Source organism: Pterocles gutturalis, unplaced genomic scaffold, assembly GCF_000699245.1.
Source record: "Pterocles gutturalis isolate BGI_N339 unplaced genomic scaffold, ASM69924v1 scaffold18933, whole genome shotgun sequence".
Classification (NCBI taxonomy): Eukaryota; Metazoa; Chordata; class Aves; order Pterocliformes; family Pteroclidae; genus Pterocles; species Pterocles gutturalis.
In genome coordinates, this window is record NW_010120911.1 from 9,183 (window position 1) to 23,135 (window position 13,953).

Genomic DNA, 13,953 nt, shown 5'->3' on the forward strand with positions numbered 1-13,953 from the left:
AATATGGAAACCTGTCCTTGCAAATAAATAGCCCTAAGGCTCAGCACTATTTTTGTCAATTCATAGCTTGCAGTCACAGAGCTGGCAGAGTCGTGATGCTCGGTAGGAGAGGAATCACGGTTCGTGAAAAATAGGTCAAAGGCAATGTGACTAATACATCTCACAGACAAGTGACATGAATACACAAATACTTAAATCGTTCACCATGTATGGTCCAAATTAAGACAGAATAGCCCATCAGTAGCCCCTTTGCAACTGATGTTTTATGTCAGCATAAAGACAGGGTTCAGAGGATCTTATTTCAGAAGCTGTTTGCTCAGAAGTTTCAGCAAGAAATAGCAGTAAGTTATTTACCTAAAAAAAAAAACCCCACAAATTATAGTGTTCTACTTAAGAAATTTTGAAGTTTGGGATTTGCATTGCACAATTAAGGAAAATGGTGTGTAGATTCCAAATTATTATAGAGATGAAGGAATGCAAAAAATACTAAATATCCTGGGCTTTAGCTGAAATAAAAAATTGATTCTTTAGCCCACCTAGGCAAATATCTTAATAGCTCTTGGATACAGGTATGGAACTTGCACTGGTGTTTGTCCCTTGGCATGAATCTGAGGCAGAGACAGATCTTGTATCTGTGCTGCACAGGCAGAGACATTTTGCAGCCCATGCAAAACCTGCACTGAGTCTTTTCTTTTACAGCAGGGTGGCCTTTTCCTCCTTTTCCAGCAGTTTTCTGAATTATTTTGTTCTGGCAGTTTTATAATTTGTTAGGATGGTTCATGATTGTTTCTTTTGTTTATTTTTGCTGGTTTGATTTGATTTAGTTGTAATTCATACTGTTAGTGACCCTACTTCCGGTATCCTCTCTAGCTCCTAATTGCCTGTCTCCAGCTACACAGGCGAATCCTAGATGATGTAGCATTTCTCTCACACAGTTCAGAGAATGCTCTGTCACTCTAACAGTTCAAACTTGGGCTTTAATTAAAGCATACCTATTAATGGATTTTAATGTGTGCTCATTCCTGCGAACATCTGCTTTGTGGTTTGTGGGGTTTTTTTAATAACTTGCCATTTTACATGGATAGAGCTAGTCCTAATTCTGTCTCTTAAATTACTACTGAAATCTTCTGATACATTCACTTTAGGTACATTTTTCACATTGGACTGTTGGCTATTTCAGCTTGAATGTGGATGGAAATCCAAAGATTTGTGCCAGGCTAGGAAGAGAGTTTCTAGAGAATGTGCCATATTTACTACATCTCTAGTTGTTAGCCTTTGCTCAGTGAATCAGGCAATAAAAATGTTAATATTAAGAATGTACAAATGTTTTATTTTTAAAATAGAGATGATTGTGTAGTCTATTGAATTTCCTTTGTTTCACATCCCAGTCAAAAAGAAATTAGAAAAAAAAATTATGGTGAGTGAAGCTAGAACAGTCTAGTAAAATGTCAGGGTATTTCAGGACACAAATTTTAAGGTGTGAACAGTAACTTATCTCTGAGAAAATTCAGCAATTTCCAGTTTACTTTAGAATATGAAAAAACTTGGATAGTTGCAAAATGAGACCACAAAGAATTGCAAGGGGGTAGTAAGCTGTTTTTTTAAGGGAAAAGAAAAAACAAAAACAAAAACAAAAACAGAGAGTAATTTTCATAGCGTTTAGTTATGAGTATACACCAAATATGTGACTTGAGTAGTGAGCAGCTGGAGTTAGCTACAAGGTTTTCTAAGTATCTTTTAAATTAAAATCCTGATGCTGGCATTCACGTACATAATGTGTTGAGGGATGAACACATTACATCTCATCTGTTAGGTGCAACAGATTTCAGTGTATTATTGTTTAACTTAAATACTGTCACATGCAGCAATGCAGACTTGTACCATGTGACTTGTTGTCATATGATTGAAGTCCACATTATGAAGCATACTGCATATGATATTAGATCTTGGCTTCAAGTCCTGTGGTGAGCTCTTGTCGGTGCTAAGCTGGACTGAGTAGACGGGATGGAGTAGATGCAGGCTAAGGGGCAACTTACTGTCTTGGCTAGAGGTTCGTTCCCAGTTTTGGCAAAAATAGAGGATAAAATTAGATCAGACACACGAACACAGGCAGATGTTTGGTCAGCTCGTGGGCTACTCTCAGGATAATGCTTAGTGCCTTGTTTAGGATCTACACAGAACTGGAATCAGGATGATGGCCCTAAGTTATATCTAAAAGAGATGTTGATTATAACTTGTCATCATCCTGAGATGTTCCACTATTCTAGTAATTAGACCACATAAATGAATCAGTCTGAATGACTTGCTGAGCACTTCTGGACAGTAAGCAGTAATTTAATGTATCTGTGGTAGGGTTGGGACAAAACCTGTCTTGGGGCCATACCAAAGTTACACCAGCTTGCAAGTTTTAGTGGAGCAATGCTGTCAGGAAGCTCTGGTGCCAAGTAAGTGGAAGAGCCCTGGTCTTTGGGAATTACTCCCAAATTCACCTGGCATGCAGGTTGCCTCCCTTTCATTTGCTAGCTGAATAAAAAACCACCTTGAACTCTCTGCAGCTCTGTGTGTTTGGCTTTACACTGGGGCTGCTCCAGCCACTACTTGTCCTTTGCATTTATCTTCCAGTCTTGAATGTGTATTTTTCTTCCATTTCTGAGACTGGGTTAGGCCCAGTGAAATTGCCTGGCTGTAAATGTGAAAAGGAGCAAATGTCTCTGACCATGTATTTTATCAGCAGTACAGACTGCCTTCTAAAAGAGAAGTACCTCTAGGTCCACAGAAAGTCAGAGTTCAAATGTTGGAAACTTTTTTCCTACATCTATCATACACAGACTGGCTGGTTTTTTTATAAGATAATTTTCTTTTCACAGTGAGGAGACTGCTACTTAATATGACTATAAAAAAATGTATTCCTTTTAATAACAGAGCATGAGAAGTAGTGAAACTATTCTTAGTCAACCTGGTTCACAGCGATCATATGTTTAAGTTCAAAGGTGGTGAAATAAAAGGAAGGAAGCCTGCTTCTTCTCATTGACAGTATTGTTTGTCAGAAGTTAAATAAACCTCCAAAAATACCAAACCAAAGAACACACAAAACTTTTAATTTTTTTAAGTCTTACAGGGTAAGGAAAGATTACTTGCCAGAAAGAAACTCTTGTTTGCAGAACACCTTTTATTCCAGCCTGTATCACTGTATGTTGTCTATGTAACTAATTTCCTGTGACTGGTACAATGCTCTGCCCTTCCTTCTCCCAGATACCTTTCTGGACCTCTCTATGAGAGGATTTGAATCTCATACATGATTTAGAAGTTTTGGGTGTTGCTCTGGTACCTTGGAGAGTTGAATCTGACCTACAGAGTAGGAAGTACTTAGAGGAAAGATGCTAGGTTAGAATTAATAATCAACTAAGTTGTCTCATTGTGAAAATGCTGAATGCCATTATACTTGATGGTGCTGTTAGAGTAGATGAACTTACAGACACAAAAGACATATGTCACTTTTGCATGACAGATGAAAATGTGATTATACAATATACAATTGGGTTTTTTGTTGTCTGTAAAGGAAAAACAGTTGGATAGTGCCTGATAAGATGATATTTTAGGCCACTGTAACTATTATTTTTGAAATCAATAGTTGCTTTCTGTGAAGAGCTGATTTGTCCCCACTGTCCCAGTGCAGCAATAGGGATTTGCAGCTTCAGTATCTGTTGGGCAGAGATCAAATAAAACATATTACAAAGGTTCCATTAAAATCCTGAAAGAAAAACTTAGTCACCAAGGGAATGTCATGTCCCATGTACAAAGGAGAAAATGGAAAGAAAGTGAAGGTGAAAGAACTTTTATAGATCGGCCCGTTCTTCTGTAAGTAAATCCATGTACAGTTGTTTTTCTGTGCAGTTTTAGACTTTCATTGAATAAAAGGATTCTGTGAAATGTATTAGAATGCATGCTATATTGCAAATATAATACTGATTAGAAATTACAGCATGCTGCCTGGAAATATAAAAAAATTGTCATGAATTCAAAGGCTGCATATATACATGGTTTTAGAGGAAAAAATAATGCAGCTGGTATAAAATGTTATGTGTTATGGAAACTGATGTAGGGGAACCTGAGACAGAGCACATTCTTTGCTTTAACGTATATTAACTGTTTTTTGGGTGAGTGTTTTTATGAGAGAATTCAGTTTCTCCCTAAAAATATAATCTGCTTTAAAGCACAATTAACTGATAGCAAAAATATTGACTAGGCTAGATCATCCTCACCCATGTCACCCACTGAGATTGAGGAAGAAGATTCAATGGTTCTTCCTGTGAATGTACGCAGGTACAGCAAAGGGAAGATGAACTGTTGGTATTCCCCAGAGGTAGGCTCTGTAATATGCCCATTATTTTTCATGGTACCCATAAACAGAGTCCGTCTGATGAGGTTCACCAGTTTGTACTTTTTCAGTCCAGAATAAATCATTCCATTCTGTCTTCTAGCGTGACCATGTCTATAAAAAAAATTTTACCTTTTGAGGCTCTGGAGGTGAGGTTTCATTTACAGTCAATGACAATATTAACATGGGATCACAAGCATGACTCCTCCAAGTAGCAGTCACTGCACACTACCTGGAATAAATACCATGAATGTTATGGGTAGTTGTTGTTATTTCCATATCTTGTGTCTTTAGAGTTGTGTATGTAACTTCAAACATTAACAAAATTCTGAAGGATACTGCAAGCAACACTGGAGGTTCTTAGCATCAGGACATATTATGTTTTTGATCTGCCTTTCTCTTGAGAAAAGGACTAAATGCTAAATCACAAAATTAAACTTGTTTTGTACATTCATTGTCTTTTGTGGAAGTGTGACTTTCAAAAGCAAACAGATCAATGAAAATATAATTAATGCCACTCTTCTGGGAAACTCTCCATCTCTATATTATACTTCTTAGTTTACAAACACACCCACCCACCTTCTCCTATGGGACTCAAAAATGCTTTATGCTAAGCCAATAACTGTCCTTCCAGTAACTGCCCTTTCTATTTTCTCATCCTCAGTACTATGTTCATCCTGCATGTGATACTTTGCTGAACTATTTGCTGTTTACTTTGAATACTTATGCTTTGAATACTTCTGTAAGTATAGATTTGTATTTATCCAGGTAGCTAAATATCTTGTGAGTGACCCTCAGTCCATACTGGTTTATGCCTTCTTTCTAGAGCCGGTGCCAGCCCACAGAGACTGGCAGAATGACATGGACAGCAGCCCACAGGAACATCACTCCCTAGGGACCAGTCGGCTGCTGTATCACATTACGGATGGAGACAATCCTCTTCTGTCACCACGCTGCTCTATCTTTAGCCAAAGCCAGAGGTTTAATCTAGACACAGAGTCTGCCCCTTCTCCACCAAGTGCTCAACCTTTCATGATGTAAGAAAATATATTTTAAAAAAATTTTGTACAGTCCACAATCTCTGACTCTTCATGTTTTTTTTCAGTTACTGTTACATCATAAATGAGGAATTTTCATATTGAAGCACATTTTGACATGGTTAATTTGCAATACCAGAAATAGGATCTAATGTTTTTTTCAGTCATAACACAGTACAATATTGTTTGAAGTCTCTGCTAATTATAGTTGGCAAGGACAGTTTCAAATGTTCATTAGTAATTAGTCTGATGAGTGAACATAAGATAGAGAGGGTTATCAAGGCATAATACAAAAAAATTCATCTGTAATAGAACTATAGATTGAGTAATTCACTAGATACGAGAGTGTCATAGAACATATGAACAGTCCATATATGTGATCTACAGAAACCAAGCTGTGAGTTTCAGACAGAAACCAAATTTTCTTAAAAGCTTATATGTACAGCTGTCAGCTGCATATGAATAATACTCAGATGTATTGATTCACAATTGCGAAAAATAAAAAAAACTAAACTGCCTTCAGAGTGACGATGTTTATTCCCCGTAATAAAAAAACTCCCTCAGCTTAGTTTTACACATTGTGTTGTTACATTCTCCTGTTACAGGGGAAAGATTTGTGAAGTAAGATGTGGGTCTTAAAGGTAACCACTGGATCAGGTTGTGACCTACTCGGTTGAACTTTTGAAAAATATTCAGAAATCTCACAATTAGTTAAAAAAAAAAAAGAGTGAAAGACAACTGGTGAAGCCATTAGTATGCCTAAGGGTACCTTCAAGCAAAAACAATTATTTTATGCTTACTATGTGAAACTAGATATCTATCCTGTGAAAGAACCTAGCTGTAAATTCTGAAGTGCTGGGAAAGCATTAAGTGTGCCAGAAGCAAGGCAGAGTCCATTATAGGTAGTTCTTCGATGCAGCTACTGTGCTTTTGGCTTTTGCAGGCCAAGAAGTTCTTCTAGATGTAACTGTGAAGAGTGCAAAGAACCACAAACAGTAGCACAACTTACCAAGCATCTTCAGAGTCTCAAGAGAAAAATTAGGAAATATGAAGAAAAGTTTGAGCAAGAAAAGAAATACCTGGTAAGACAATAATTGAGAAGATAAAGGGAAATACTGAAAGAGGCAGGCAAGAATCACAGTGTATTTAAACTTATGCAAAACAATAAGAAAAATGGTATTTTTGTTAAAATGAAACACAGAAAATCATCAGTGAAGGAATATCATTTTATCATATTTCAGTGTATTCAGTAGTTCTGAGACTTTAATTTGCATTTTCTCTGGATTACAAAGTACAAATTACTTTATTGCAAAATATCCATCTTCTAGATGCATGAGAAGTGTGAGTCAGTGAAACATAGCTGGCATGCTTGGAAACCAAAATGATTCCAAAGATAAAAAGCTACTTATTTACTTGTAGAAGTCATTTGCTTGGAAACTGTTGCTCTGATGTGCAGATTCCTTCATTCAGGGAGACCAGACTCCTGTAAACCTCCAAAGCATAGGGCTCACCAGAAGCTGATGGCAGAAATTAGAGAAATGAAATCTGTGATGTGTTGCTGGTGGGGGGTTGTTTGAGGTCAATGGTGTGCTCTCTGCAGTGTACGGAAGATCATTGCTCGTATCAAGCTGGTTTGTATAACATGAATTGTGCAGTACAAACATGCCAAAGCATCCGTGATGCTAAGGATGTGTGCAATATGAAACAGGGATGTTTGTGATATTTTATGGCTACATTAAAATGAAAATTCAGCAAATTGTATATGACCTTGTAATCTCATCAATGCCTGCAAATTTAAACGTACATTTGTGAATTGTACTGCCCTATGGTCATTGTGTACTCGTAGGAATAAAACTTTGTACTTAGTCATCACACTGTTACCAGAAAATAAATTATTTCAGAGGTTTAATTTTGCAAAATTGTTTTTGCCATTTTAAATATCTGAGTTTGGAAGATCCAATGTAAATTGATGTGAATTAATTAAGAATAGTTAATAATTAAAAATTAATGAAGGCAATTTCTAAATGCGAAGAAAGAACTGGTACACAAAGCTTTTGTTATATTGCTTGTGAAATCGCTCTGTTACACAGGATTTTTTCATTTGATTAGTTAAGAGGGTCAGCTGAAATGTTTAAAGTTCTGTTTCCCAAGAGAATCCCTGTCTTAAAGCAGTTGGGGCTTATCCCTGCAAGGGACAGAGTGCTTTGGTTAATATCCTGGAAATAATTTAGGAACTTGGCCAACATTAGGTATTTGATCAGTCCTTTTGAAGTCACTGAGATTACTTACCCAACTAGTCAATTTTTTTTTTAGGATCAGAGCCAAAATTCTGAGATCCACATAGCACTGTGCCACAATGGGGAGAGATAAGGCATGATAAATTAGTGCCATGGTCAAGCCAAATGACACTATGATATAGTGCAGTTGGGACTACAGACATTTTTTAGCACACAGTGTGTGGGTTTTTATCTGTTTGTATAACCATCAATTCCTTCTTTTTTTCTTTCTTTTTCCTTTACACTCAGCCTTCACATGGTGATAAGACTTCCAATCCTGAAGTTCTGAAATGGATGAATGCTTTGGCCAAAGGTCGTAAGCAGCTCAAAGGTACATAATAGCATGTCATTTCACTTTATTGCTGTAGCATTTGGAAATATGAGTGCACCTGGAATATTTTAGTTTTCTAACCTCAGTGCTCTGCTTATTTTTCACTAGTGCGTGGCAATAAGTCTCCCAATGAAAACAAAGACATAAGGTGATATGACTTGCCTTCATTCCTGAAAGCGGGGATTAAAGTAAGCCAGATCAGCCCTCATAACAAGACTAAAAAGGGGAAGGGGAAAAAGACATCATCTCTCCCTCATTACTGTAAACATTGATGCAAAAGGCAATATGATTCTGAATATTTTTATTAGTGTCTGAAATACAGAACTACAAATCTAAAAGTGTTCTGTACAAAGTTAAAAATGTTTCTTTAGCACTGAGGTTACACAACTCTAAACCTTTTATTTTTTTAATCTTGAAACCGGATCTTTCCCTGATAACTAGATTTGGTCTTGGGGGTCAACTTTTGCCCTTGACTGTCTGCATACCACTCCATGAACATCTGTGAGTGTATCACATGCTTGCCCTCAGGGAGATTGTAGACAGAACTGATTTTTTTTTTTAAAGGCTATTTATAGTTTATCTAAATATTTTTTCCCTATCATAAATGTATTCTTGCTACTAATTAAATTGTAGCATTACATTTCATCTCTGTTTCATGTATAGTTAACATAAATATAGAAGGTGTGACTGGGGTAAATAAAGATTAGAAACACATCTTTCAGTAAATTCATTCTGGAAATTTCTCCCTTAAATGCTAGGCTGCATAATTACTAGAGATTTTTTTTTCCTTGAACTTTATGTTGCAAATCCAGGAAGGGCAAATGAGAGGAAATGGCCAAATACATAGTTAACTTTCTGAAAATTGTCTGACTCAACCATTGCTTCAGCTAGCCAGCGGGGTCCAGCTTTCATAGATCAGCCTCACCTTCATACCCAAAATGTCTCGATCTTATGAACACCCTTGATTTTATTATCCTGAATAATGACACTACTTTTGAGCGAAGCAAGATTCATGAGATTTGTGAGACAGGTGCAACTGAAATGGAAAAACACTCAAGTGTTTGTAGGTCCTTCTTCAAGTTCTCAAGGCTTGCCCATCCTTCCTAGTTTTATGAGTTTTATAGAAATTACTGTTTTTCCCTAGTATCCTGAACCTGTCACAGCTAAAAAACTTATGTTACTGTTTCTGCACAGACTTCAACAAACTTAACACATTTGGAAGCATCAGTCTCACGCCTTGCCCAAGGTCCTTCACCAGCCAGGCATACACTAGGAGCAAATCCTGGTTTTATAGGAGCTAACTCAGACCTCAATTCAATTTCTTTGTTGCTCTGCGTAGGTCCCTAGAGCTCCAGGGTCTTTGGCTTGGTGTCGAGCTAACACACTTACATACTTTACTGCATCCAGGCATCTTGCTGACTGGGAAGCTAGGATGCAATGTAACCTGCATGACTTCTGCTGGGTTGTTCAGGTGTTCTTCTGCCAAGAGAAGTTGTTTAAGCAAGGTAGCTGATTCTCCTTGTGAGCCTGGCTGGGATGGCATTGCAGCCTCTGGAAGGGAGCGTCATGGTTTCAATTGCACTGGAGCAGAGTGCAGTTGGTTATGCAGAGCTGGAGTACGTGGCTCCAGCAGCCTAGCAGCTGACATGGCAGGCTCTGGAGCTCAGCTTGGCCTCCCCAGACCTTGTCAGGAGAGGGCCTTCACTCCTCTCCTCACTCGTGCAGCGGCACAGCAGGGCAGGCAAGCACAGCTGGTGTGAGAGCAGGCCAGGTGGCTGTGGAGACACTGCCTCCTGCCCAGAAGGTGTCTGTGAATTGCTGCATCCTTAGACAACAGTCCCCACAGCGGGCCTGGGCATGTTCTTACTCATCCAGACATCAGATTGCTTCAGAGTGCATGGGTTTAGTGAGGAGAACTCTCAGGTGCTGTTTTTCCTTTTAAACCCCTTTCCTAACCTCACTCCCTCTGAAAGTCTGCCCTGTTTCCTACCCAGACCCCACTCTTTAACCCAGTGCCTCTTCAGTCCTCACCCGTGGTATCACATTTTATGTCAAAGATGGGCTTGCAGGAAAAAGGGAAGTATAAGTTTTATTGGTCTGGACATATCTCATCCTTTGACCATTGGACTTCCCTTTAACGAGGTAAAAGATGTTACATGTTGAAGTGCAGCAGAGTTACTTTCCTACCCAACTGTGGGTATGCAAGAAGTAGAGGGGTTTTTTTTCTTATATAGTTACGAAACTTCTCTGCAAATATTTCTTACCTATTTACTTGCCAAGTAATTTGCCTTTCAGAGCTAAAACTCAGAATGTCAGAAGAGCAAAACTGTACCTCTAGAGCACCCCAAAGAAACGATCGTTGCGAAAGCAGTGGGACCTCTAAAGAGGTTGGGACACAGGAGGCCACAAGCATGGAACCAGCTCCCTCAGTAGAAGAAACTATGGATAGTGTATTGAGACGATTAAAGGAGAAAAGACAACACTTTAACCTTCCTGAGACTATTAAGGTATTTAACAAATATGGCTATTTCTTTCAGAACTTTATCATCTGAGGCAGATATTAATCGCTGTGTAGCTGTTCCAGGGCATGCTGGTGGGTGTGCATCCTGTGTCTTCCTGTGCTGCAGTGCATTTTCTCTCTAACACATCGGAGACCTTATGCAGGTTTCTGAAGTTACTTTTTTTGCAAAGAGTTACACAGAAAAAGAGGTGCAGAAGTTTTTTTTTGAAATAGGGCTAAGCACTGTTTGCTCAGAGATGCATGTATAAAACTGTTTGCCAGGCACTGCTGAAAGCTGCCTGCCTGAGGTTATGTGTGCAGGAAGTGCATATTCTGGTGTGTTGAAGATGGTGACAGCAAAAGCAATTCTATCTTCAGTCCACAGAAACCGTGTGACTAAAAACATTCCTGAAGTTATTTTGACAATTAGGGTCCCCTCACAGCTGAGAAATGCTGCAAGGCTTTGCCCAGGGGACAGCACTGCGCTAAAATGGACAGCACAACCACCCAGAGTGCTTTGCCCTTCTGATCTTGTACGTTTACTTGTGCTGATGCTGCCTCTGCTCTTCCACTTTCTCAATTACTCTTCTAAACATAGAAGCAATATTCCATGAAACATGCTTGCTTGGCTGGGCAGTTTATGTTTGTTTTTAAACTAGTACATGTTTTAAACTTTGCCTGTGCCTTCACACTACTAGCACATTACAGGGTCTGTGTGAAGCTGTTCTGCAACGGATATTGTCCATCAAAATAGGTTTTTTTGGATATTTTTGCTGTCAAATGATGTTGTTATTCCTGACACTATACAGCCAAGCAAGATAATAAATTTTGTCCTGAAAGATACCTAAAAGCTAAATGTTGACAGTAACATTTAGACTGGCTGATGAACGAAAAAGGGGAAGGGAGGAGGGGGACGGTACAAGGAGGAGTGAAGAAGAACTAAATGCTAAACTATGCGAGCACTAAGAAATTATTTTGGGTGTATTTCTGTAGAAGAAAGTACCCAGAAGAGATATTTTTTAATTTTTCATTTTGTTTTGTTTTCTTTATCTTCTTGGTTCTTAAACTAGTTACTGTATAAAAACTTGAACTGTGCATAATGATGCTGTGCTTCTGAGATGTTGAGCTCTACATACATGACTGACTTTTTAATTGTTTCTTTTGTTACTTTTTTAAAAACCTGAAATGGAAAAAGTGTTTCATAACCAGAACTCTTTTGTAAGAAAACAAGACCACAACAGTACCATGCTGTTCTGTATATGGTCTAAAATTCCAACAGTGCAGTCTATATGATAATATTTGCAGTTGTTGTTTCTTTTTACTATGCAAGGAGTGAGATCAGATGGCACCAAAACAGATGTCAGTGAGGAAATCCTGTCCAGAAAAACTCTCTCAGAAGAGTTAAGTTGGGTGTGGGTCTCTGTCCCACTTATTTTTCAATTAATTGGACTTATCTTGATTTTCCAAGAGAGAACCCCCTAAATCTGATGAATGATTCAGTAACCCAAAAAGGGATGGCCACCTGTTACTGTTTGTGACACTAGCTCCTTGTGCTGGGAGCTGGTGATTTATTTAACAGTTCACCTCATTTTTAGGTACAAGGCTTCAGAAAAAAATATGAATATTAAGACCATGAATGTAGGAGTTCAGGACACTTATTTTGAGTAATATGATTCAAATAGGCATAATTTGAATCATATTACTCAAAAGCCACCAAATACGCAAAACCCAAATCCAAATCCCAACTCCTGAGTTTTAAGTCAATGTGAATGTTTAATGGCTGGGGATGCAATCACTGCTGCAGCCACAGCAAGGAGGAACCACAGCCCTGCAGTGCTCAGCTGTGGTTCATCAGCAACATGGCCTTTCGCAGCGGGGCTGCAGTCAGCCTTGGCCTAACCCTCAGCTGAAGTAAACCAGCACCGTTCTAGGGATGCGTCATGTCACTTGCTGCCTTGCTTTAAAATTTTTCTTAGTGTTTCATGATGAATGCTGCTCTGCAGCCAGCCACTGCGCATCCCCAAATGGCAGACTCCATAGGCCCTGGGAACCCGCAGTTTTTGCCTGCATGGAAACAGGGTGCTGCCTCGGAGGGTGAAAGAACTCTTACAGCCAGGCCCAGTCCTTGCTATCACACTGCCTGTCCTCAGAGTTTGTATTTTCTGTCTGGAAAAACAGCAGCCAACTTAAAAGGCATAAGCATTCAGGGGCCTACCTGACTAGTGAGGAAGACAACTGTATACAATATTTAGTGTGCCTTTGTCCCAAGTTATTAAAACAAAACTACTACCTTAGCTTTATGTGTAGTTTCCTTTTTCTTTCTTTATGTGCAACAAACAACCTTTACCTGCCTTATGTTTAGTTTGCACATTTGCAGTCTGTCCCTCAAGGCTTTTTTCAGACTGGCGACCTTTATGTTTCTGTCCTCTCATTATTGACCCACTTCAGTTCATCTTTTCCTTGGCTAGGAGACAGTGTTTTATTTAATTAGCATTGAATTTCGAGTTGCTGTATGCAGCTTATAGTCTTAAGAGGTCTCAGACAATTCTGTAGTTCGATTCCACTTGCCTTTTCTGATTTGAAATTATCAGCCATTTCAAACTTAGCTGAATACAAACCCATCTTGAGAATGCTAATAAAATGAGCTAATGAAATAGGCTGAAATGCTAAACCCTCTTGAGATTGTTTCTCATGTGTAAAATCAATATTAATGATAGCTCCTTGTTTCCTCCTAACCATTCAGCTGCTCCAGGCTTAATAGTTTTGGAAAGAATTAAGTTTGTATTAATTGCAGAACTAGCAATAAATAAATCAATTAGTTACTTTATAGTACTCTTACATTCTAGTTAGCAACTCTTCTTTTAATGTGAATGACAGATCATTTTGGAGTGATTATCATACAGAGATTTAAGGCAAAATGTGATTACTGGTTCTGCACTGTTTTTGCATTTGGGCAGCAAACAAAAAAGGTTTTGCTCCTGATGAAGTTAATAGCAAGGCACTCTGATATTAGAAGAGCATTACTTCTTCAGGGCTTGAAATATTTTTAAAAAGTAGAGATTAATTATTAAAAATACTTCTCCAATTTGTTAATAAAAAACCTAGTAATTGACTTTCTGCAGAAAGGTACACTCCCACCCTACCCCACCCCACCTCCAAACTCAATCATTCTTCAGATTGCTTCATTGTGGTGGGTGAGCTCTTCTCCAAACCTCCAAACACTTGGCCCTAATTCATACAGATCTGTTGTGATCTGGCAGACACTAAGGAAAATTGCATTAGTGTCATGTGCTCCTGGCTGTCCTGACCCAGATGAAAATATGCCCATGTCAGGAGCAGATCTGGGGAAGAGGGGGAAAAGGAGAGGAGGAGAGAAATACCCACTGTTAATAAAGGGCTGCACTTTCTGCAGCTTCCCCATAGCATTCCTG

The 13,953-nt window shown here is 38.6% G+C and overlaps 1 protein-coding gene across 1 annotated transcript in view; it reads left to right on the forward strand.

Annotated features, from left to right (window-relative positions):
* The window catches only part of FAM13C (family with sequence similarity 13, member C), a gene marked incomplete at its 5' end in the record, with an annotated part of 30,032 nt that overhangs the window by 8,004 nt on the left and 8,075 nt on the right, over positions 1-13,953 (forward strand). The window contains 4 exons of the mRNA XM_010077067.1: positions 5,205-5,415; positions 6,359-6,497; positions 7,941-8,022; positions 10,318-10,529. Of these exons, the coding sequence (XP_010075369.1) occupies positions 5,205-5,415; positions 6,359-6,497; positions 7,941-8,022; positions 10,318-10,529 (644 nt within the window). The remainder of the gene's footprint in view (positions 1-5,204; positions 5,416-6,358; positions 6,498-7,940; positions 8,023-10,317; positions 10,530-13,953) is intronic.